General features: G+C 42.2%; 2 protein-coding genes across 2 annotated transcripts; one reads left to right on the top strand and one right to left on the bottom strand.

Moving 5' to 3' along the window:
- Window positions 1–1,645: 1,645 nt before the first annotated feature.
- On the bottom strand, window positions 1,646–26,666 carry LOC142217184 (transmembrane protease serine 9-like). The gene is made up of 10 exons (XM_075285373.1): window positions 26,648–26,666; window positions 24,891–25,074; window positions 23,961–24,232; window positions 22,679–22,848; window positions 22,219–22,451; window positions 21,462–21,567; window positions 4,806–5,029; window positions 2,412–2,683; window positions 2,148–2,317; window positions 1,646–1,894 (listed from the first exon to the last, which is right to left on the bottom strand). The coding sequence occupies exons 2-10, from the start codon at window positions 25,061–25,063 to the stop codon at window positions 1,646–1,648; spliced, it is 1,869 nt and encodes a 622-aa protein (XP_075141474.1). The 5' UTR covers window positions 25,064–25,074; window positions 26,648–26,666.
- Window positions 8,879–18,372, top strand: LOC142217578 (serine protease 33-like). Its single transcript, XM_075285872.1, has 5 exons — window positions 8,879–8,971; window positions 10,297–10,483; window positions 15,369–15,640; window positions 17,654–17,823; window positions 18,095–18,372. The coding sequence occupies exons 1-5, from the start codon at window positions 8,923–8,925 to the stop codon at window positions 18,341–18,343; spliced, it is 927 nt and encodes a 308-aa protein (XP_075141973.1). The 5' UTR covers window positions 8,879–8,922; the 3' UTR covers window positions 18,344–18,372.

Raw genomic sequence — 26,666 nt, 5'->3', positions numbered from 1 at the left:
AATCTTTTTACTGTACAGCCATAGGAAAGTTAAACTTGACACTTTCTCAGGTGGGCAGAGTCAGACAGGAGCTGATAGTCTAGGATCGCCCACTTGACAGTAGAGAACATAGTGGAGTTGAAAGTAACAGCACTGATTGCTCTGGAATGGTGGGGGCTAGAGAGAAAGGAACAGCACCTACTAAAGAATGGAAAGAGTTGGGGGTGGTGAAAGGTCGTGAAACGTTCTTCAAGCATTTGATAATTAGCACAATCTAAAATCATCCTCCATTGACCTGTCCTGTAGGATAACACCACTTGGGCTTTTGCTACACAGAAAAATTGAAAAATTGTTGAAAAATTTGCAAAGATAAATGGGCAAGAATTCTGTTTACCGGGAAAAATCTTACACCGCATTTGCCACTTTGTGCAGCTTGCACGACAAAGAGACGTGGCTTAATGGAAATAGGTGGGGGAGGAAATAAATCTGTATGACCGGCCCACCAAATTGTTATATATAACTTGTCATATTGTAATTGTTGGTGTAGGAAATGTACGAGGGTGACCAACAGTAAAAGTATCTAGAGTCCTCCGGATAGGATAAAAGCAAAAAATATTTAATGAGCACAGTACAAAAAGTTAAGGGCTCAAGTATCTGTGTATATGAGAGACCAGAGGCAAGTGGCTGCAGACCCCTCCTATATACTCCTGAACTCTGACTAGTGGCCCATTGGGAGCCATTGAAATCCAATATGTGATGAACATATATTAATACAATCAAAAAAGTAAACAAAAGTTGCATCAAAATTGAAATGACAAAGCGGCACGTTCCTTAAGTAGGTCTTGTAGCCAGAGGTGTAACTTGAAGCTCTTGACCCCAATTGCAAATCTATAACGGGGGCCCTTACCTGCCATTTGGAATGGTTTATTAGGTGGTTTATGTTATAGAACAGTATCTTTATTCAGTCGTTTCATCTATTACTATGCTGCTGTTACCTTCCTTTTTGACAGGACATCACATCACTTAGGTGCAACAGGTGATGCTATCTATCCTATATGTGTCTATGTGCTGCCACCTAGCGGTTGCTTTATGTTTTTCAGCCTTTCAATGGTGATACGATAACTCGTATCAGAATCAGCGCTGCAAAACAGAATCCCATTGACTTCAATGGGTTCCGTTTAGCGCACGTAACACATTGAAATCAATAAAAGGCTTTTTAACCCATTGATTTCAATGTGTCACACGCGCTAAACGGAACCCATGGAAGTCAATGGGATTCCGTTTTGCAGCGCTGATTATTACACGAGTTATCGTGTCAGAATCAACTCCGCATTACGTCGTGTGCATGCCACCTAATATCAAAGTGCACTGGCTTCATGAGAAACTGGAGTCCTCAACCATTCTAAAGCTAAAGGGGTATTCTTATCTTGGCCAAATATCGAGGCGGGAATACAGAACTCCTGATCCCTGGGATGTTAGTTATGAAAACAGCCAAGCGTAATGCTGTTTCCGTACCTCTCATAGAGGTAAATAGGAGATACAGCAACAGCATAGCACAATCTGCTACACCATCTCCACAACTCCCATTCACTCTCATGGAGATACAGAAACAACGCAGCGATTTGCTCGGTAGAGACATCTGTAGGGGAGTATTCAGACTTGATAGCTAGGACAGCGCTGACTGTTTGTGTAGCCTGATGTGCAGCAGTAGACAGATGGTCAGTAGTAATGTCGATGCCGTAAACACAGAAGACGATGACAATGCTCCATATGAGCAGATCCAGTCGTAGTATTCAGGGACATAGGTATACACTCCTGGCCGGTTTGGCAGGGCGCACTGATCTCCCCAACTCACAATGCCAGGTTGGTACCAAGTCCCATTAATTTCACAGACCAGAGGTCCCCCGGAGTCACCCTGAAATGAAGAAAGATAGCATGTTTAGCAGCATACCAAAGAGTACTTATCTACTGTACTCCAATTGTTGTATCGGGGATACATTGCAATATTTATGCAGAGGTTACCCAAAGCCTACGGGGCACAGAAAATATCACATACACAAGCCCTTACTAGTAGTTCACAACCTTGCAAGACAGACCTTGAGTGGGCAGGAAATAAAACCTCCTATTATGATAATGTGGAATTATTAGGAGGATAAGTCGTCGCCCACCTGGCAGGAGTCCTTATTGCCTTGCTTGTACCCGGCACAGATCTGGTCACTGGGAATGATCTGTTGGCTGGCAGGATTGTTAGAGTTCATGTGGTACATCAGATCACAGTCACTATTATTGATAATAGGCACCTTGACCTGCTGGAGAGTCTGTGGGTATGGAAGAGTCACTGTGGAGAAGAAGACCAATGGTCAACGTCATGCAGTACACGACTCAGTAGCACCAGGACCTAGGGCCAAAGTCATACATCATCGTTTTCTTACCACCATATCCTATATTTCCCCATCCGGTCACCCAGCAGTTGTCGCTATCAGAGAATGTCATGTTTGGTGTTGGGGTACACACTGGCAGGATGTAATCAGTATATGTAATACGACTGGACAGTTCTATCAGGGCGATGTCCCCCGGGCCGCCCGCTGCTTTGTACAGTTTGTTCACAGTAATATTTTTCACATTGGACACAACCTTGTTAGGGTTGTTTTTCTTTAGCTGGTGCTCGCCAAGACCAACTGTGTAGATGGAAGGATTTTTAGACCTAAGGAGTGAAACAAGATACTGTGTTATACAATATACTGTAGATGAACATCTTCACTTAACACAACAATATTCAGGGAGGAGCTAGAACTGAGATTTTTCTGGAACCCTGGGTGGAGCTAATAATGTCATCATGTGCACCCAATGATGTCACCAGAGAAGGCACATTAAGGCAATATGTCATCTCAGGTCTACTAACACCTCAAAGCAGGACTCTACTGCTGGTACTTCCCATCTGACGACCAAGTCCTAGTAGCAAGTGCTGCTTTCTACACTAGGAGATGACTTCTCTCTCCTGGTGACAGCCATGACAATCATCTTTCCTAACCCCAACCCTCACGATTACTAGAAATTGGATAAATTGGTTTGTAGCAAAGAGGGTACACTTTTAATTTTCCCAAAGTTTTGAGTTTGGCTAAACTTGAATCTACCGGACTTGATTATTGTAGTTTGGGGTCTCTTTAGGTGTAATAATTAGAGATGAGTGAGTAGGTATTCGATCGAGTAGGTATTCGATCGAATACTACGGTATTTGAAATACTCGTACTCGATCGAGTACCACTCGCTATTCGAATGGAAAAATTCAATGCAGAACCAGCATTGATTGGTCGAATGCTATACAGTCGGCCAATCAACACTGGTTCTTCTCCTACCTTTAGAAGTGTTCTCCGCTTAGCGTCCCCGCGGCGTCTTCTGGCTCTGAATTCACTCTGCCAGGCATTGGGCCTGGGCAGAGCCGACTGTGCATGCCCGCACTACAAGAAAATGGCCCTTTTGACTGTAAGCGGCCATTTTCCTGTAGTGCGGACATGCGCAGTCGGCTCTGCCCAGGCCCAATGCCTGGCAGAGTCAATTCAGAGCCAGAAGACGCCACGGGGACGCTGCACGGAGAAGACTTCTCGGAGAATCCAGCCCGACCCTCACTCGTGGACTTGGTAAGTTCAATTTGATCGAATGTTGCCTACCCCTGAAACGAGCATTTTTCCCCCATAGAGTAAAATAGGATTCGATATTCGATTCGAGTAGTCGAATATTGAGGGGCTACTCGAAACGAATATCGAATATTTAACTACTCGCTCATCTCTAATAATAATCGAAGGCCTGATGTTTAGGTCTTCTTCTTTAGGACCAAGACCAGAACACCAGAGCATGTCGTGACAGAGCCCAGGAGAGGTCAATAAGTATTTTTTGGACTATAAGACGCACCTAGGCTATAGAGGAAAAAAATGTGATAAAAATTTTGAAGCAAAAAATGTGGTAAAATATTTAATATGTGGGAGTTGAAGTTTAGCATAGGGCATAGGGCATCTTTTTTTTTAGCAGGGCCATATGTACTTTTAGCTGTACCATTTTGGGGAATGTCTATTCCTTTGATCGCTTTTTATTGAAATGAGCAGCTAAACAGTGAAGAAAACAGCAGTTCGTAAATTTTGATTCTTTTTCCAGGTACGACACCCTACAGGAAAAATATTTTTATAAATGTGTAGATAGGGCATTTCTACTTTTAGATGTGTTCTAGGGAAAGGGGATGATTCAGAACTTTTATTTTTTTTTAAGCCCCTCCCTACAGGGCTTGAACCTTAGATCATTTGATTGCAAGTCCCATAGACTGCAATCCAACTGTATTGCAGTCTATGAGAGATTTTATACTGTACTATTGAGGCTGGTCATAGACCAGCTGCAATAGAAATATTACTATGACAGGCCGGGAAGTCTTCATAAGGCTCCCGGCTGTCACAGAAACAGGTCGGCTCCTTAGATCTCGCCATGCAGGAGCCAGCCTGCAACAAACAAGTTACCCACTGGTCTGGGGGCAGTTTTGGGGGGCTTACAAGTAGTAATGCAAGTATAGTCTGAAAAATATGGTATTTTTTTTATTTTACATATCCTAAGATAGACTCCAAAGTATAATAATCAACTTAGTCCCCAGTGGTTTGGGTAACCTTATAAATATCTCACAAGGCCCGACATCACTTTGTCATTGACCCATTTTTACTCTGCCAGTTATGTCCAACTGTTCCAGTAGAGGACATTATAGTTAGTTTTTCCAGCCAAACATGACATACTGTGACAATGATCGCCTTGTTTGATCAGGTAGATCCTATCTGTAGGTGACAACTTACAATACGAAGCAATGTGCCGCAGTGAGCACCCATTTTTTGGAGATCAAGGACCCACCGCAGATGTGGGAGCCTTTGTACTTCAGACTGATTTGCCATGGCCACGCTCCTGCACTTGCATCTTTGCCACCAACGATCCGACCGCTGATCACTGGGTTTCCACATGATGGTTGACCCGCAGTGGTGTAGACTGAGAAAGACAATGGAACATTTAAGCTTCTATGTTTCTTACTCGGTGACATACAAAGTTTCAGTGTCAGCCAGTGTTCAGTGTTATTTTGAAGCAGTCGACCATGTTGTTATGGACCTGCCCGACCAGATCAGTAAACTGGTTTCTCACATGTGCTCAGTTAGTTTGCTTTGAACATTGTTTTACAGTTATTCATATTTCCCATAGACAATAAATTATAAGTGAATCGATTCCTAGAATTAGAGCTTCACCTTGTCACCATCCGATTCCCCATCCACCTACTGATAGAAATCACGGCCAATGTGTTTGTGATCAAACCTGGTGAGTGATCTTCTGATAGTAGGAGTTACTTACCGGAAAGCAGCAGGATGCCGGTGACACAGCCCACAATGTTCATGGTCGCTCAGTTTTCTTGTGTTGCACCTTATGGATGATGTTCTTTTAAAATGTCCTTTGGTCAAGACTAGACCTCCAGTCAGTGTGATGGCGTCTTCTTGTATGACTGCAGTGTGTGTATTCCCTCACCTTCTGATCACAATGTGGCTGGACCTGTTCCTGAGGGATATCCATGTGAACACATCCAGGATGTGCAAATAACCTTTGTCATGGTTATAAGATCGTCCCACATCAAATAAAACTGGTTATATATTACACTTTATTTGATTTGGTGTCACACATTTTATTGTGATGACTGCAAGAACTACATCTCTGCACTGTCTCGGGACGTTGTCATGTTACATAGTAGATGAAGTTGGATGAAGACACAGGTCCATCCCGTCCCATCCCTTTATATGACGACTTCAATAAATTTCCAATATTTTATAAGAAACGGCAAGTCCTCCTGATATACCCCATGGGTCACAAACGGGTAAGAATTACACTCCAATTATATCATTTACAGTTGTGGCCCATAAACTCTGTAATGATCTTCTCACACCTAGGCTGATGATGTTATCCTCTAACCTAGGCCAGGCACAGTGGACAAGAGGACATTTTCTACACTTAGGCCAGTGACAAGGCGTTATGCTCTACACCTAGGCTGGTGACAGTAACAAGGTGTCATCTGCTACACCTAAACCAGTGACACTGACATGGTGTCATCCACTACACCTAGGCTGTTGACAGTGACCAGAGGAAATTCTTTACTTATAGGCCGGTGACAGTGACAAGGCATCACCCTCTATACTAAGGCCGGTAATGGTGACAATGGGACATCCTCCACACCTAGGCTGGTGACAGCGACAAGGGGACATCCTCTACACCTAGCTGGTGACAGTGGCGTGGTGTCATCCGCTACACCTAGGCCATTGATAGTGACAAGGGGACATCCTCTACATCTAATCCTCTGACCAGAGATTTGGTTCTACTTGGATATCTGAACAGAAACGTGGTTCTACTTAGGCATCAGAGACTTGGCCTGCTTAACCTGAAGTCAGGGATCAGATGTCAAGTAATGGGCACAATTCACTTATAACTAGAGATGAGCGAACAGTAAAATGTTCGAGATTCGATATTCGTTTCGAGTAGCCCCTCAATATTCGACTACTCGAATCGAATATTGAACCCTATTATAGTCTATGGGGGGGAAATGCTCGTTTCAGGGGTAGGCAACGTTCAATCAAATTATACTTACCAAGTCCATGAGTGAGGGTCGGGCTGGATCCTCCATGCAGTCTTCTCCTTGCAGGGTCCCCGCGGCATCTTCCAGCTTTTCATTCACTCTACCAGGCATCGGGCCTGGGCAGAGCCGACTGCGCCTGCCCGCACTACAAGCGGACATGCGCAGTCGGCTCTGCCCAGGCCCGATGCCTGGCAGAGTGAATGAAGAGCCGGAAGACACCGCGGGGACCCTGCAAGGAGAAGACTTCTAAAGGTAGGAGAAGAACCAGCGTTGATTGGCCGACTGTATAGCATTCGGCCAATCAATGCTGCATCTGCATCGAACTTTTACATTCGAACAGCGAGTGGTACTCGATCGAGTATTATTCGCTCATCTCTACTTATAACCAAATAAGAACTTTCCACCCAAGAAGAATGCTACATTAATGGCTGAAGGGCACAAGTTGAACTGAAAACCAAGAAGAAATGAAGAATTTACCCAATGTAAACTCTTAAGAGATAAGAAAAAAACAACAATACTCAGATAAAAAAAAAGTTTCCTGCTATTATGCAAAACCAAAACAGTCTAAGTAAGCAGAAAGACAATAAACACAAGAAGCTGAAACCAAGGCTTGGCTCAGACCAGTCTCTGCTGGCTCATATTCTACCAGTTAATGTCTAGATCTCATCACAAGGAGTATATTACTCACAGGGTGTAAGACTCTTGACAAGCATACAAAGAACAAAACACATGGCCAACACTGAGATGTGACCCCATATAACACAGAAGTCCCTGGACATCTACAGAACCCTTCTGAAATCTTTTACAGTTGATGGCCTCCAATCTAATCGCCTTCTTCAACCTGAAAAACTTCTAACTGACATCAGTTTGGTGGAATTCAATGGCACTCGAGTCCAGCAGGGAAATAAGAAGTATCTGCCCCCCCCCCGCCCCCAAAAAAAATTGCCTTATGGAACCCCGTGTATGCAAATATACAAAAGTTATCAGTCACAATGTGACAACTTCAAGAATCTGATTTTTATTCACAGGGTCCTAGTATAATGTAAAGATTAATAAATGGTACCAGTATGAAGTGTAGTCTGTCCTGCAAAAAGTAAGCCCTTATACATCTTTGTGAACAGTAGAATTTTAAAAAAGATGGCTTTTGGAAGGTGGGGAGTAAAAAATAAAAATAAAAAAATGGGTTTGCCAGAGGCTCGTCTGTGAGGAGGCGGAGTCTAATATCGGACCGGAATGGAGACTGCTGTGGACCGATCTTAGACTCCGCCTCCTCTGGCAGAACCAGCGTCGATTGACCGAATGTTGTACTCTGTATGGTATTCGGCCAATCAACACTGGTCAATGCATTCCTATGCCGAGATGTAGCAGAGCTGGTCGTGCGCTCAGCTTGGCTACTCCGAGGTGCAGTCAAGCTGAGAGCACGGCCAGCGCTGCTACACCGGAGATGAAGCAGAGCTGGCCATGCGATCAGCTCAGCTACTCCAGAGATGCAGCCGAGCTGAGCGCACGGCCAGCACTGCTACACTGGAGATGAAGCAGAGCTGGCCGTGCGCTCAGCTTGCCTACTCCGGAGATGCAGCCGAGCTCAGCACATGGCCAGTTCGGCTACACCGAGATATAGCAGAGCTGAGTGTGCAGGAGGGCTCAGCGCACACTCAACATCTCGGAGTCCATTCTGGTCCGATCTTAGACTCCGCCTCCTCATAGACGAGCCTCTGGCAGAACCAGAGTTGATTGGCTGAATGCTGTACTCTGTATGGCATCCGGCCAATCAATGCTGGTCAATGTATATCGCAAGCTGACAGGGATCCCGACCAGATAGAGTCCCAAGGAGCTGGGTGAGTAACATTCTCAACTAAATAAAGGTAATCCTTAGCTAACCCTGCCTGTAGATCTGTCTCTGTCTCACAGTCACATAGTTCACAGTCTCAAATTAACCGAATGTTAAATCCACCATTCGTATAAATTGGAGGTCACCTGATTTAGCCAGCCAATTACTTTTTCCGATTTTTTTTATGCCTCTGTTGTCGTAGTTCCTGTCCCACCTCCCCTGCACAGTTATTGGTGCAAAAAAAGCGCCATGGAAGGTGGGAGGGGATACACATTTTTAGTGCGTTTGCTTCGTGGTATTCGATTGGAATCGAATTCTTCAAATGGCCTGATATTCGATCTTGTGTTGGTCACATGGATGTTCCTCAGGAACAGGTCCAACTACATTCTGAGCTAAGAGTGAGGGATTCACACGCTGCAGTCATACAAGAATACACCGCCATACTGAGCGGGAGAACAACAACAAGAAGGTGCGAGCCATGACCATGAATCGCGTTGGGTATATTGTCAACCTTCTGCTGATCTCTGGTAAGTAACGTCAGATGATCAATCATCAAATCTGATCATGGATACAAAGTCTCTGGTCTATCGCTCTCTCTATAGATCATATCTTCAACTTTCTTTCTCTCTTTCTTTCTTTCTTTCTTTCTTTCTTTCTTTCTTTCTTTCTTTCTTTCTGTCTGTCTGTCTGTCTATCTATCTCTTCTATCTATCTATCTATCTATCTATCTATCTATCTATCTATCTATCTATCTATCTCATCTATCTATCTATCTATCTATCTATCTATCTATCTATCTATCTATCTCCTATCTATCTATCTATCTATCTATCTATCTATCTATCTATCTCATCTATCTATCTATCTATCTATCTATCTATCTATCTATCTATCTATCTATCTATCTCCTATCTATCTATCTATCTATCTATCTCCTATCTATCTATCTATCTATCTATCTATCTATCTATCTATCTATCTATCTCTCTGGCTATCATATTGATCAATCAAGGGGTAACCATGGTCTTTATCCTTCTCTTACAGCCTGCAGTCGATAACCTCAAAAGTCATATTAAAGCTGGATAATAAAAAGTCAAGTGTTCACTAGGGCATAGAATTGGGGAAATCTGTTAGGTTTGGACCAACCACTGGGACCAATTAGGAGAACATGTGTCTATTCCCCCATCTGAAAGGAAAGGCAGGATGCACAGGCACATTGAACTGCAGAAGATCGCCAGGCACTGTAATTGTCTATTTCGGGTAGACTCATGGGGAGGAAGGAACAAACCGGCAACATGTCTGTGTATCTGGTTCAGTTAGATGGGGGGATGGGATCTTTGGACTCCTGATTCATGGGCATCTCAATAATCAGACCCCCACAGATCAGAAAATCTCCTCTGTTCTGTGAATAAAGGATAGGAAAGTTGGAGTAGCCAGTTAGATGTTTTCTTGGTGATGGACACACTGTAGTCATCTACCCAAGATAGAGTCAATATAATGGACCATTGGATACAGATGAGATACAGATGGACATAGAGATCCCAAATCAAAGCTTGAGGGTTAAAAATCCACTCAACCATTGAAAGAAGTAACAACATCATAGCCATTGTGGTCCATTTAAGGACATGTGGAAAACCCATTCACCCATCCTTGTTTCTTGCTTTGATAGTTTTCAGCATAGCAAAGGGCAAAGACACCAACTGAGGTCATGAAAGGGCATTTATGGCTTAATGATGTCACGCTATGTAAATTAATGATTGAAATGCTCTACGTGGCTTACAGGCTGACACTGAAACTTTATGTCACAAGTAAGAGAAATGTAGAAGCTAAAATGTCCCATTGTGTTTATCAGTCTCCACCACCATGGCTCAGCAAGCTTGTGGTAGTCCCGTAGTCAGTGAGAGAATTGTTGGTGGCTCAGATGCAAACGAAGGAGCATGGCCATGGCAAGTTAGTCTGAAATACCAAGGTAACCATGTCTGCGGTGGATCCTTGATCTCCAAGCAGTGGGTGCTCACTGCCGCACATTGCTTTCTAGAGTAAGTTGTCACCTCTGTCATCTATCTATCTAGATGTGAAGTAATACCAATAATACACATTATACAGAATTCATATAGAAATGTATACGTGTATGTTTTCTGCCTAATAGATTTTTGCAACCACTCATATTGTTATTATTATTATTACTACTACTATTATTATTATTATTATTATTATTAGAGATGAGCGAACAGTGTTCTATCGAACACATGTTCGATCGGATATCAGGGTGTTCGCTATGTTCGAATCGAATCGAACACCGCGTGGTAAAGTGCGCCAAAATTCGATTCCCCTCCCACCTTCCCTGGCGCCTTTTTTGCACCAATAACAGTGCAGGGGAGGTGGGACAGGAACTACGACACCGGGGGCATTGAAAAAAATTGGAAAAAGTCATTGGCTGCCGAAATCAGGTGACCTCCATTTTAGACGAATAGTGGATTTCAAATCCGGGTCATATGAGAATGTGAACTTTGTGACTATGAGACAGGGATAGCTGTACAGGCAGGGATAGCTAGGGATAACCTTTATTTAGGGGGGAATGTTATTAAAAATAACTTTTTGGGGCTCTATCGGGTGTGTAATTGTGATTTTTGTGAGATAAACTTTTTCCCATAGGGATGCATTGGCCAGCGCTGATTGGCCAGAGTACGGAACTCGACCAATCAGCGCTGGCTCTGCTGGAGGAGGCGGAGTCTAAGATCGCTCCACACCAGTCTCCATTCAGGTCCGACCTTAGACTCCGCCTCCTCCAGCAGAGCCAGCGCTGATTGGCCGAATTCCGTACTCTGGCCAATCAGCACTGGCTAATGCATTGTATTGGCGTGATGAAGCAGTGCTGAATGTGTGTGCTTAGCACACACATTCAGCTCTACTTCATCGGGCTAATAGAATGCATTGGCCAATCAGCGCTGGCCAATGCATTCTATTAGCTTTATGAAGCAGAGTGTGCACAAGGGTTCAAGCGCACCCTCGGCTCTGATGTAGCAGAGCCGAGGCTGCACAAGGGTTCAAGCGCACCCTCGGCTCTGATGTAGTGTTGGTATCATTTCCTGGGGTGTCATAGTGGACTTGGTGACCCCCCAGACACGAATTTGGGTTTCCCCCTTAACGAGTATATGTTCCCCATAGACTATAATGGGGTTCGAAACCCATTCGAACACTCGAACAGTGAGCGGCTGTTCGAATCGAATTTCGAACCTCGAACATTTTAGTGTTCGCTCATCTCTAATTATTATTATTATTATCATCATCATCATCATCATCATTATTATTATTATTATTACTACTACTACTACTACTACTACTACTATTATTATTATCATTATTCTTATTCTTATTACTATTATTATCATTATTATTACTATTATTATTATTATTATTATTATTATTACTATTATCATTATTATCATTATATTATTATTATTATTATTACTACTACTATTATTATTATCATTATTCTTATTATTATTACTATTATTATCATTACTATTATTACTATTATTATTATTATTACTATTATTATTATTACTACTACTATTATCATTATTATTATTACTATTATTATTATCATTATTATTATTACTATTACTACTACTATTATTATTATTATCATTATTATTATTACTATTATTATTATCATTATTATTATTGCTATTATTATTATTATTATTATTATCATCATCATCATCATTATTATTATTATTATTATTATCTCCTTAGCAGTCACTGCCCCTTTTTGCAGAAAACAATAAATCTTATACTCACCTTACCACAATCCCCTAATGAGTGAATCAGTTAAGGTCTTTCCTGGCTGTTGGACTCCGATGTAGGTTCAGTGCAGGTAGCGTGATGAACTCCGATTCAGGTAGCGTGATGACGTCACTGTATGTTTAATCCTTCCTTGGCAGAGCAGGGACTTTTATAGCTCCCTGCTCTGCCATAGACTTCAACGGTATGTGGCATGTGGAGCATGCAGATATTTTGGAAATGGAGCTTCCCCATGCGAGCCAGCCCTGTAGTTGGGAGGGGGTGGAGGCAGAAAAGATGATAAAAATTATAATTTTTTTCATGAATATTCGCAAGGTTCACCTACAAATTTCAGTATCTCGTCTACACTAGGAGATCACTTCTTCCTCCAGGAGGTAAGCAGGTATTTATAGAATACAATGTAGAGTCCTGATTATTATTAGGGTTCCTAATTTTCCAAAAATCTCAGGTTTGACTAAACACTGATACCTTTTCTGTCCTCTCTGGGTCTCTGCCAAAGCATTATCCTCTCTTGTGCCATCTTCTGGCTTCCTGGTGATGTCATGGTGCTGGGTCACTGCTCGCAGCAATGGGTCGCAGCAATGCCATGACACTTTGACAAACCTGTCATGACATTGCCATATCCCATGTGGCTACTGAGTTCTAATCACAGGTCTCAGTGGTGAACTAGTGCACAGGAGGTCAGAAGAAAGGCTCAAGAGAGGATTGGAAGAAGAAGTGGAGTCAGGAGAGATGAGGAAATGGGAGTGTCAGTGTTTGGCCTTTTTCCTGCACATTGCCTGGGCCTTCATTTTTATTCTCTGGGGTCTGAAGCGACCTCAAAGTATAATAATTATTTGTGAATTGTGAATCCAAATCTCAACCCCATATTTTTGGAAATTTTGTAACAATTCACTTATCTGAAGAGATGGCCAAAGTACCGCACTCTGCTATATACAACGCTCCCAGGGAATGGGAACACGCTATACCAAAGGACCCTCCTATATTCAACCTGGCTGCAGTCAAACAATGAGGGGAGATCACCCAGTGGTCAGACGCCCATCAATCAGATAGTTAGCCTCTATCCTATGGTTGGAAGGTAGGGTAGAGCTGATCTTGAGATTTCAGGATCAATTTTAAAATCCAATTTCCGATCATTTTCCAGCCGATCCCGATCGTGAAATTTGCTTGTTCACTGATCGGAATCTGATCTTTTCCGATCCTGATCGCTCAGCCCTAGTCAATGCTTCTCTATGGGAAAAGTCACTTTTAGGGTTGAGCCAATCTTGAGATAACTTCCGACCTTGATCCCGCTGGAAAAGATCGGGATCGGAATCTGATCTTTTCCGATCCCAATCGCTTAACCCTATTAGAGGATAAATTCTCTTAACCCTTTAGATGTGTCTTCTTTGGTGACATCACTTGCTCACATCATTAGCTCCACCTCAGGGTTCCAGAAAATTATCAGTTCCTGTTGCTGCATGAATAACATTGTGGTAGGTGACGACGTTCATCTCTTTTGTGTTCTTTTTCACTACTTAGGTCTATAAATCCCTCGGACTATGCAGTCGGTCTTGGTGAATACCAACTACAGAACACCAGTCCTCACCAGGTTTTGTCCAATGTACAAAGAATTATTAAAAACTCCCTGTACAGTGGAGAGCACACCCTGGGGGACATCGCCCTGATTCAGCTATCCAGTCCTTTTAATTATACTCTCTATCTATCTATCTATCTATCTATCTATCTATCTATCTATCTATCAATCATCTCTCTCTCTCTCTCTCTCTATCATCTATCTATCTATCTATTATCTATCTATCTATCTATCTATCTATCTATCTATCTATCTATCATCTATCATCTATCTATCTATCTATTATCTATCATCTATCTATCTATCTATCTATCTATCTATCTATCTCATATCTGTCTATCTAAATGCAAATATTACAACACAAAACTGCGCACAGCACTAGGACATATAAAAATAGAGATGTAAATGGCATTACTGCTATTGTTAAAATCAACTAATATGATCTATAAGCCATACATATAAATTATACTATAAGGTTCACATCTGCATTCGGGTTTCCGTTTAGTGGGTCCGGTTGGGGACCCCCTGAATGGAAACCTAATCCATTTACCCGGGAAAACCTGTGCAATTATATAATACACACAAAAAAAATTCAATTAATTGATCAACTGAGTTGATGAAAGGGCATTTATAGCTTAATGGTGACACTAAAACTTTATGTCGCAAAGTAATAGAAATTTGAAAGCTAAAATGTCCCATTGTATTTATCAGTCTCCACCACCATGGCTCAGCAATGTGGTAGTCCGGTGCTCAGTGAGAGAATCGTTGGTGGCTCAGAAGCAAACGAAGGAGCATGGCCATGGCAAGTTAGTCTGAAGTACCAAGGCTACCATGTCTGCGGTGGATCCTTGATCTCCAACCAGTGGGTGCTCACTGCTGCACATTGCATTGTAGCGTAAGTACCTTTGTCATCTATCTATCTATCTATCTATCTATCTATCTATCTATCTATCTATTTGTGAAGTAATACCAATAATATGCACTATATACAATCTATATACTGTATACATTATACATTATATATTTAACTGCTCATGTCCCCTTATAAATAATAGCCCCTGCTTAAACCCGGAAGACCCCATTATATTCTTTCCGCGGGTAACCTCTTCTTAAGCATAATGGGTTTCCTTTTTTTGGCTCCCCAAGCAGACCCAAAGAACAGAGACCCGAACACCCAAGTGTCATCTGTAATGATAGTTATGGCTCTAAACCTTCATTGCATGCTATAAATCCCACTTACCACCAGAAAGAAGAAGGGGGTTTCTCAGTTTGGGTATGTTCTCACAGCGGAAAATGGATTCCGCGTGCGAACATACCATGCAGCTAGCCGCGACGGAATGCCGATGCAGGGCATCGGTATCCCGTTGCGGCATTCTGCTCCAGATTAGGCCCGAATGAATGGGGCTAATCGAGAGGGGGTCTTGCGCCGAGGACGCATCGGCTGAGTCAGCTGCGGAATCCCTGGGAAGAAGGGGCATGTGAATTTGGAGAATTTGTGAGTGAAGATGTTCATCTTTTTTGTGTCTCTTTTCACTGTTCAGGCCTATAAATCCCTCGGACTACTCAGTCGGTCTTGGCGAATACCAGCTGCAAAACACCAGTCCAAACCAGTTTCTGTCCAATGTACAAAGAATTATTGAGAGCTCCCTGTACAGTGGAGCGCACACCCAAGGGGACATCGCCCTGATTGAGCTATCCAGTCCTATTACCTATACTCAGTACATCCTGCCAGTGTGTGTCCCAACGTCCTCTATGAGCTTCTCTGATGGCACCGACTGTTGGGTTACTGGATGGGGCGATACAGGATCTGGTGGTAAGAAAACCCAGGAGTCACACAATATTATAGGCTAACCATGTGTCATACTGTACTGTCCCAGAGACCTAAACAACCCTACAATCCTCAGCATTTATCCATGTAGAGTGATTCCCAAGTGGCAGATCATGGCTAGAGTTGAGTGAACCTGTTCAGATTGAATCGAAATCAACCAAAGTTTTCAAAACTTTTGTGTTCATTAGTAGAGATGAGAGAGTACTGTTCGGATCAGCTGATCCGAACAGCACGCTCACATAGAAGTTAATGGACATAACCGGCACGCGGGGGGTTAAGCGCACCGGCTACGTCCAAGCAGAAGTACCAGGTGCATCCATTCATTTCTATGGAGCGTGCTGTTCGGATCGGCTGATCCGAACAGTACTCGCTCATCTCTATTCATTAGGGTCGAGCTATCGTGATCGGAATTCCGAACACAATCTTTTTAGGTGGAATCGAGATCGGTGATCTTTTCCCACAATGCTTTGTTTAGCCTTCACACTGAGTACGCTGTATACTCAGTGTGAAGGCTCCACTGCAGGTCCATAGGAATGAATGGAAGCAGCCGACACACAGCCTTAACCCCCTGCGCGCCAGCTGCCTCCATTCATTCTAATGGGAGACTAAACTAAACATCTGTAGTAGCTACTTACCTCCAGAGATGGCTGCTCCGGTGCCCGGTGTGTTCTCCTTCTGCCTCTTGCTACCGCTCCACGCTGGTCTTCTCACTGCCCCGCCTCCTTAGTGTTTAAAGAGCTAGGAAGGCGGGGCTTGTGGCTTAGGAGAGTGTGGGCGGGTACGGGGCACTCTCCTAACCCGCCCACACTCTCCTAACCTGGCAGGGAGGGAGCAGGGAGCAGCATGGAGCGGCAGCGAAGCAAAGAAGAAAGAAGGACCGGGCACCGGAGCAGCCATCTCTGCAGGTAAGTGGACACCAGGGGGGACTAAGTAGCCAGAAGATTAAAAAAAAATCCTCTGGCTACTTAGTGATTCACTACACAGCATGGATTCTAACAATTAAAGTGTTCAATTGTTAGATTCCATGCTGTATAGTGAATAGGATTGCTTTTAAAATCCGATCTCCGATTAATAAAAAAAATCCCATTGACTTGCATTGGGATCGGAATTGGGATCGAGATCGGGTTCGAATGAAAAATGATTGGAAATAAGATTTTAAAATCGATCCTGAAAAGTCAAGATCGGTTCAACCCTAGTGTTCATCCCAAAAATGAAATATTTGGGGTTCGCACCCACAAAACACTATCTTCAGACCCCAGTGTATAATAAACAGAGGTCCTGGGGAGGTGCGGCAACACAACAAATAGTTATACTCACCTGCCTCACCTCTCCTGGGCATACTTGAGACATCCAGCAGTTCTATTGGTGACGTCCTGTGCTCCGGGGTCATGTGTGCCATATATTTTGGTGTAAAAAAACAATAGAAAATGATCATACCTTATTTGCTAAATATTCCCCATTGCTATTGTGTGAGATATAGCAGCTATGGCAATAACTAACATATACCTGTTATATACTATGTTTTATGATTTGGGTTGAGCCGATCTTGAGATTTCAGGATCGTTTTTAAAATCTGATTTTCGATCATTTTCCAGCTGATCTTGATCCCGATCGTGAAATTTGCTCGATCGCCGATCGGGATCCTATCTTTCCTGATTCCGATCGCTCAATCCTATTGGAGATGGTCAATGAAAATCTTTTCAATTAAAATACTTGAGATTGTGGTTCAACACATTTACTGCCTGCTTTCCATATAAAAGGTCCTGCGTTTTAAAACTAAAGGGATGGACCTTGTGAAAAAAGATTTAAACAGATGGGGAATCCCGACATCGGAACAGCAGGGCTATTACTATTCATTGCACTGAGCTGATACCAGGGTGCAGAGTAGACTAATGAATGGGACCAGGACCCCTTTCCATTGAGCTGAGACAGGGTCTCGGACGGTAGAACTTTTGTGACCCTATGCATGACCTTAATGGTTGCTCTTCTTCTCCGCAGTGAATCTTATATCCCCACAGACTCTCCGGCAGGTCATGGTGCCTATTATCAGTAATAGTGTCTGTGATCAGATATACCATATCGGCTCCGATGTTGGTGCCAGCCAAAATATCATTCCAAGTGACCATATCTGTGCCGGGTACCAGGCTGGTCAGAAGGACTCTTGCCAGGTGGGTGACTTATCTTCCTACTAATTCCAGGAGTCTTTGTATTAGAATTTTAGGGAGTCTTTTTTTCCTCACCCCACCCTCCTACATGGTGTATCCTGGGCTGTACTGGTAAGGTATTGTGCATATGATATTTCCTGTACCCTACAGTTTTTGGTGTAACCTCTGCACAAACATTACTACATATCCCAGATACAACCATTCAGTATATTATAATGACTCTTTAGATTTGTCTTCACCATGTTATTTAGCTGACTACCATTCTTCATTTCAGGGTGACTCCGGAGGACCTCTTGTCTGTAAAGTAAATGGGGTTTGGTATCAAGCTGGCGTTGTGAGTTGGGGAGAAGAGTGTGGAAAGTCTAACCGGCCTGGAGTTTACACCTATGTCCCAAATTACTACAATTGGATGGACAGTTATGAAGCATTGTCATCATCTTCTATGTTTGTGGCATCATCATTACTATTGACCAATTGTCTACTGCTACACACAGGACTGTATTTACCATCAGGACTGCCCTAGGTACCAAGTCTGAATAGTCTCCTACAGATGTCTCCACCTGTAACTCAGTCTCAATTTGGTTAAAGATTCCAGTTTGTGATGAAACCAATGTACTGAGATATCAAACCATACTTGGAAAACTCCTTGAAAGCCAACACATCTGCTGGTTGCTCCACATAGACATTATACCATAGATTGCATATCACAAAAGCTGCTGATCCCCTGACATTACTAATGTATGTGAGAGGTAATATAGTGGATAAGGTGGAATAATAAAAAAAAACAGGTCCCTCAAGTACAACCTATCACCCCGCCATGTTGATCCAGAAGATGCCAATTGGCTCATGTTAGAGCAGGGATAGGGAATGTACGGCTCTCCAGCTCTTGCAAAACTACAACTCCCAGCATGCATACTGGCTCTGCTGTTCTTGGAACTCCCATGGAAGTGAATGGAGCATGCTGGGAGTTGTAGTTTCACAGCAGCTGGAGAGCTGAAGGTTCCCTACCCCTGTGTTAGAGGGACAAAATTCCTTCCTGATGCCAAGATACAGATCCTTGAATGTATGTCATATCTGGAGAAATCTCTGGCACTGCGTTCAAACAAAAGTCCTATCCACCAGAGAAGAATCAGCTTTACACAAAAAAGTCACGGACAAGGATCACATTGAAATGTTTTTTTTTTTGTTTTTTTTAAATCCACCAATTAATTGGATACTGTTACGGTGAGGTTATATAACTTTCATGAAGTCTACAGCTTTATAATTTTTGCATGGCACACGGATCAATTGATCTTTTTTTTTTTTTTTAAAAAAAAAAAACCATTGCATGATACAAAGCAGGTTGTTGACCCAAGTTTCAAGAAAAGTGTCCAGGCCCCTTCTGGACCAACAAGATGGAAGACATGAGCCCATCGCGAAGACCAGATTCCTGGAAAGAAGACTAAATGCTAAGAAGAAAGAAGGAAAGGCGAATGTTAGCGTTTAGGATTTTAACACACCTTTCCCTGGCCTCCGGGGGTCTGAAGAGATCAATAAGTATAACAAGCCAAATCACAAAAATTTTGAGTATGGCCAAACCCACAGTCATTGAAAAACTTTCTTAGGCTGCGTGCACACAGAGTTACACCGGGCTTGTAAAAATACTCATTCACAGCCGTACACGCGAGCGCAGCGGACGGCTCCCGAACACTTCCCATTCACTTCAATGGGAGCGCTCAAGAAGTTATCCTGCACAACTGTCCGCCTCTAACTGCCCCCAGTTTAATGTCTTCCTCCAGCTACTGTTACGGTTTAATGTCCCCCTCTAGTTGCCCCCAGTTTAATATCCTGCAGTGATGGAAGCCAATAGCCTGGAAGACATTAAAGGGGTTAGGCAGGATAACTTCTTTTTTAAAAAATTACAGGTGAAAAAAAACCCCTAAACTTTCTCTCCTGTCCCCAGTGTTTCCCAGTGCAGTTCGGTCATGCAGCGCTCCTGCTGAAGTTCCCTCTGCATGTGCCTACCTGTGACATCACGTGACCCCTGAGACCAATCCACAGCCTAAGGGAAGGCACCTGGAATGTCACAGTCTGTGAAGACTTAAGAAGTCAGCAGAGCTGCAGGACCGGACTGTGCTGGGAGGACACTGGAGCACTGGGGATAGGTGAGTATGTTTAGAATGTTTTTTTTGTTTTTTGTTTTTTGTTTTTTTTTGAGGGGGGGGATGGGTTCACCTCCTCTGGATTAATTATAAAAAATAAAAAAAATATACTGCACAACCTCTTTAAAGTGTTGCGCATTAGGGGAGTTATATTAAAGGGGTGTTCCAGGTATAATTTGTTATGGTTTATCCTCAGGATATACCATGTACTGACTGCTTACTGTATGCCAAGCTGAGAGTCATCCCCTCACAGGGCCTTGTTGTTTAGCATGGTGATATTGTCAGGCCATTAATACTGCATACGCCATATGTGCTGCAGGCTTTTGTACATTGTTTATTGCAGTATTATATGTATTGCATCTTTGATTCCATTTATTAATACACATCTTAAGAAAACAATAAATCTTCTCGGTGTGGTTTGTGTTTGATTTACTACAGTCATTCATAATAGTGAAATTACAGGTGGGATATGGGGGTTCTCCCGAATAGACCCCTGGTGGTGGAGTCTCACCAACACGGTGTTCACAAGCCTGGTGAAGATTCAGGTGGAGGCGCTGCGTGATCAATCTGGTGAAGCGGTCACTACTACAACCATTTCTGTAATCCTTATTGCCCCCCCAGCGGATTCCCTCAGAGGGGGTGTTACACACCGAAAACAAAAAGACACTTGCAAAATGTTGAAGGTTACAACAAAAAACAAAGTACATCAGAAGTGTGTAGATGTAAGTATGTGTGTAAGACAGTAAACCCCTCCAACACAGCTCCAAACTCTATCCTTAACACATTGATGTACCATTGGGAGCCACTGTAATTGAATTTTTGATACACATATATATTAATAGTAGACATAGATATAACACATAACTTGTCCTTCACATCGGAATTGAAATGACAACGCAACGTGTTCCTTGCAGCCTTCCATTCTTTTGCCTATGATGGTCGCATACATCTTTAAATGCTAGTATCATTATTATACACCTTAAGAGCAACACCCAATGGCTAAAGCCCCACGTTGCGGAAACACAGCTTTTTTTGTTGCAGATTTTGTTGCTGTTTTTTGAGTCAAAGCCAAGAATGGCTACCAAAGGAAATGGGACATATATAGGATGCACTTATACTTCTACCTTCTGCTTAATCCGCTCCTGGCTTTGGCTCAGAAAAACGCAATGACAGCTGCAACAAAAAAAGCTTTGTTGCCGAAACGTAAGGCCTCAACCTAAGTGGTTCATCTGGCAGTAACTAGTCCAAAATTCAGCTCACACTGTGGCTGTTGTCAGGACGTCCTTCTCCGGAGAGCTCATTCATCACTGGATTAATCGGGATATTGGTGGACAGTAGAGATGAGTAAAACGGTTTGGAACAAGTCAGGTTCATTAGAAAGCTTTTCAAAGACTGTGGGTTTGGCCATACTTAAAATTTTTGTGATTTGGCTTGTTATACTCATTGATGTCTTCAGACCCCGGAGACCAGAGAAAGGTATGTTAAAATCCTAATATTCACCTTTCCTTCTTTCTCCTTAGCATTTAGTCTCCTTTCCAGGAATCTGGTCTTCACGATGGGCTCATGTCTTCCATCTTGTTGGTCCAGAAAGGGCCTGGACACTTTTCTTGAAACATGAGTTAGTAATCTGTTATGTATCATGTGATGATTTTTTTTTTTTAAAAAAAAGATTAAGTGGTCCGTGTGCCATGCAAAAATTATAAAGCTGTAGACTTCATGAGAGTTATATAACTTCACCATAACAGGATCCAATTAATTGGTGGATTACAAAAAAAAAAACAAACATTTCAATGTGATCCTTGTCCGTGACTTTTTTGTGTAAAGCTGATGTGACTTTTGTTTGAACACAGTGCCAGAGATTTCTCCAGATATGACATACATTCAAGGATCTGTATCTTGGCATCAGGAAGGAATTTTGTCCCTCTAACATGAGCCAATAGGCATTTTCTGGATCAACATTGTGGGGTGATAGGTTGTACTTGAGGGACCTGTTCTTTTATTATCCACTATATTACCTCTCACATACAATAGTTATGGAAGGGGATCAGCAGCTTTTGTGATATGCAATCTATGGTATATTGTCTATGTGGAGCATCCAGCAGATGTGTTGGCTTCCAAGGAGTATTCCAAGTATGGTTTGATATCTCAGTACATTGGTTTCATGACAAACTGGAATCTTTAACCAAATTGAAGCTGAGTTACAGGTGGAGACATCTGTGGGAGAGTATTCAGACTTGGTACCTAGGGCAGTCCTGACGGTAAATACAGCCCTGTGTGTAGCAGTAGACAGATGGTGAATAGTAATGATGATGCCACAAACATAGAAGATGATGACAATGCTTCATAACTGTCCATCCAATTGTAGTAATTTGGGACATAGGTGTAAACTCCAGGCCGGTTAGACTTTCCACACTCTTCTCCCCAACTCACAACGCCAGCTTGATACCAAACCCCATTTACTTTACAGACAAGAGGTCCTCCGGAGTCACCCTGAAATGAAGAATGGTAGTCAGCTAAATAACATGGTGAAGACAAATCTAAAGAGTCATTATAATATATTGATTGGTTGTATCTGGGATATGTAGTAATACATATACACAAAAGCTTACCAGTACAGCTCAGGATACACCATATAGGAGGGAGGGAGGAGGAAAAAAAGACTCCCTAAAATTCTAATACAAAGACTCCTGGAATTAGTAGGAAGATAAGTCACCCACCTGGCAAGAGTCCTTCTGACCAGCCTGGTACCCAGCACAGATATGGTCACTTGGAATGATCTGTTCGCTGGCATCAATGTCGGAGTCGATGTGGTACATCTGATCACAGACACTATTACTGATAATAGGCACCATGACCTGCTGAAGAGTCTGTGGGGGTGGAAGACTCACTACAGAAAAAGAAGAACAATCATCAAAATCAAGCACATTGTCACAAAAAATTCTGGTGTCAGGGACCCTGTCTCAGCTCAATGGAAAGGGGTCTTGGCCCCATTCATTAGTATACTCTGCACCCTGATATCAGCTCAGTGCAGTGAATAGTAATGGCACTTCCGATGTCAGGATCCTCCATTTTTTAAAATATTTTTTACAAGGTCATTTGCTTTAGGCTTAAAACCCAGGACCTATTATATGGGAGACAGGCAACACAGTATATAACAGGCATATGTTGGTTATCGCCATAACTGCTATGTCTCACACAATAAAATGAACACTATATTTAGCAAATAAAGTATGATCATTTTCTGTCATTTTTGTGCACTAAAATATATGGAGCACATGAATTGCAATGAGTTGATTGAGCCTTACGTGACCCCGGGGCACAGGACGTCAGCCAAAGGCCGGAAAAGGTTGCAAGCAGACACTTTTGGCTTATTATACTCAGGAATCTGATTAGACCCCAGAGCATGAAAGCGTTTTTTGGTTGACGAACCCCAAATGTTTCAGTTCTAAATCTTTTGAAAAATTCAGGTTGATTCTGGTTCGATCTGAACTGGTTCACTCATCTCTAGCCATGGGATTCCACTTGGGAATCACTCTATGAAGGGCTCTCCCCGGTTTTTATGTCTACCACCTGGTGGGTTATGAAATTTGCTTATATAGGTCCTCAAAATTCCTGATGAGAGCCTTGGTCAGTACACAATGTGGTAAAATATGGACCTACGATGAAGCTTATGCATCATAAGCTTAGATACACTAACAAATGATGGTTGTAGTACAGTATGGCCTCTGGGATAGTAATACTCAATATAGGCTTAAAAAACTGGTCAATGATGGAAGATGCACTACTGTATAGTAGCAAGGTTTCTCATGGTGTTATCTGACATCTAGATACAAGAGTAAAATGATGGGGTTGTGTAGTGCTAAGTGGTTCCCTCTCATCTTATTATATGTCATAAGATTAGATACATGGATAAATACTGAGGGTTGTTTGGTTGTCTGGGACAGTCCAGTATAACACATGGCTGGCTTAGAATATTATGTGACTCCTGGATTTTCTTACCACCAGATCCTGTATCGCCCCATCCAGTAACCCAACAGTCGGTGCCATCAGAGAAGCTCATAGAGGACGTTGGGACACACACTGGCAGGATGTACTGAGTATAGGTAATAGGACTGGATAGCTCAATCAGGGCGATGTCCCCTTGGGTGTGCGCTCCACTGTACAGGGAGCTCTCAATAATTCTTTGTACATTGGACAGAAACTGGTTTGGACTGGTGTTTTGCAGCTGGTATTCGCCAAGACCGACTGAGTAGTCCGAGGGATTTATAGGCCTGAACAGTGAAAAGAGACACAAAAAAGATGAACATCTTCACTCACAAATTCTCCAAATTCACATGCCCCTTCTTCCCAGGGATTCCGCAGCTGACTCAGCCGGTGCGTCCTCGGCGCAAGACCCCCTCTCGATTAGCCCCATTCATTCGGACCTAATCTGGAGCAGAATGCCGCAACGGGATACCGATGCACTGCATCGGCATTCCGTCGCGGCTAGCTGCATGGTATGTTCGCACGCGGAATCCATTTTCCGCTGTGAGAACATACCCAAACTGAGAAACCCCCTTCTTCTTTCTGGTGGTAAGTGGGATTTATAGCATGCAATGAAGGTTTAGAGCCATAACTATCATTACAGATGACACTTGGGTGTTCGGGTCTCTGTTCTTTGGGTCTGCTTGGGGAGCCAAAAAAAGGAAACCCATTATGCTTAAGAAGAGGTTACCCGCGGAAAGAATATAATGGGGTCTTCCGGGTTTAAGCAGGGGCTATTATTTATAAGGGGACATGAGCAGTTAAATATATAATGTATAATGTATACAGTATATAGATTGTATATAGTGCATATTATTGGTATTACTTCACAAATAGATAGATAGATAGATAGATAGATAGATAGATAGATAGATAGATAGATAGATAGATGACAAAGGTACTTACGCTACAATGCAATGTGCAGCAGTGAGCACCCACTGGTTGGAGATCAAGGATCCACCGCAGACATGGTAGCCTTGGTACTTCAGACTAACTTGCCATGGCCATGCTCCTTCGTTTGCTTCTGAGCCACCAACGATTCTCTCACTGAGCACCGGACTACCACATTGCTGAGCCATGGTGGTGGAGACTGATAAATACAATGGGACATTTTAGCTTTCAAATTTCTATTACTTTGCGACATAAAGTTTTAGTGTCACCATTAAGCTATAAATGCCCTTTCATCAACTCAGTTGATCAATTAATTGAATTTTTTTTGTGTGTATTATATAATTGCACAGGTTTTCCCGGGTAAATGGATTAGGTTTCCATTCAGGGGGTCCCCAACCGGACCCACTAAACGGAAACCCGAATGCAGATGTGAACCTTATAGTATAATTTATATGTATGGCTTATAGATCATATTAGTTGATTTTAACAATAGCAGTAATGCCATTTACATCTCTATTTTTATATGTCCTAGTGCTGTGCGCAGTTTTGTGTTGTAATATTTGCATTTAGATAGACAGATATGAGATAGATAGATAGATAGATAGATAGATGATAGATAATAGATAGATGGATAGATAGATAGATAGATAGATAGATAGATGATAGAGAGAGAGAGATGATTGATAGATAGATAGATAGATAGATAGATAGATAGATAGATAGATAGATAGATAGATAGATAGATAGATAGGAGATAGATAGGAGATAGATAGATAGATAGATAGATAGATAGATAGATAATAGATAGATAGATAGATAGATAGATAGATAGATAGATAGATAGGAGATAGATAGATAGATGATAGATAGATAGATAGATAGATAGATAGATAGATAGGAGATAGATAGATAGATAGATAGATAGATAGATAGATAGATAGATAGGAGATAGATAGATGATAGATAGATAGATAGATATATAGATAGATAGATAGATAGATAGATAGATAGATAGGACATAGATAGATAGATAGATAGGAGATAGATAGATAGATAGATAGATAGATAGATAGATAGAAGATATATAGATAGATAGAAGATAGATAGATAGATAGATAGATAGATAGATGATAGATAGATAGATAGATAGATAGATAGATAGATAGGACATAGATAGATAGATAGATAGATAGATAGATAGAAGATAGATATGACATAGATAGATAGATAGATAGATAGATAGATAGGAGATAGATAGATAGATAGATAGATAGATAGATAGATAGATAGATAGATAGATAGAAGATAGATAGATAGATAGATAGATAGATACAACACTGGGGCCAGTATTATAACCACCACAGGAGTAGTTTTCAGATTTGCTGGCTGTGTTTTATACTTATGACATATACAGAGAGCTCTGCGTTTCTAACACTGGATAATAACATGTTCTCTGCACATTCTTCCCCTAGATATGGCCACTTCCATTATTTCTATCATTTCTGTAACTGTTCCGGCATGGCACCATTTTCTTTGAAATAGGTATAGAGAGATGATGGCCAGTAGATCAGTGACTTGGTGGCCAGCGCGTGCTCCGGTATTTTGCTTTTCTGCAATCATTTTCGCCATAAACAATAATCAGTGAATCGAGTCTTGGGATTAGAGATTCGCCTTTCACGACCTGATTCTCAGTTCACATGAAGATATAGACAAGAGATTTGTGTCTGTGATCAGATCTGATAATTGATCATCTGATGGTCGAAGTTACTTACCAGAGATCAGCAGAAGGCT

The sequence above is a fragment of the Leptodactylus fuscus genome, chromosome 8 (genome assembly GCF_031893055.1).
Source record: "Leptodactylus fuscus isolate aLepFus1 chromosome 8, aLepFus1.hap2, whole genome shotgun sequence".
NCBI lineage: Eukaryota > Metazoa > Chordata > Amphibia > Anura > Leptodactylidae > Leptodactylus > Leptodactylus fuscus.
Note: the sequence above shows the minus strand (reverse complement) of the source record. Positions and strands in the feature narration are given on the sequence as shown.

Coding starts and splice junctions, on each gene's coding strand:
- LOC142217184 (XM_075285373.1), bottom strand. CDS start 25,063: ATGGCTCAGCAATGTGGTAGTCCGGTGCTCAGTGAGAGAATCGTTGGT. Junction 21,568..22,218: donor CACACAGGGCTGTATTTACC/GTCAGGACTGCC, acceptor TCATGTTTCAAG/AAAAGTGTCCAGGCCCTTTC. Junction 2,684..4,805: donor GCGGCACATTGCTTCGTATT/GTAAGTTGTCAC, acceptor TTCACTCCTTAG/GTCTAAAAATCCTTCCATCT.
- LOC142217578 (XM_075285872.1), top strand. CDS start 8,923: ATGACCATGAATCGCGTTGGGTATATTGTCAACCTTCTGCTGATCTCT. Junction 15,641..17,653: donor GGGCGATACAGGATCTGGTG/GTAAGAAAACCC, acceptor TCTTCTCCGCAG/TGAATCTTATATCCCCACAG. Junction 17,824..18,094: donor GTCAGAAGGACTCTTGCCAG/GTGGGTGACTTA, acceptor TCTTCATTTCAG/GGTGACTCCGGAGGACCTCT.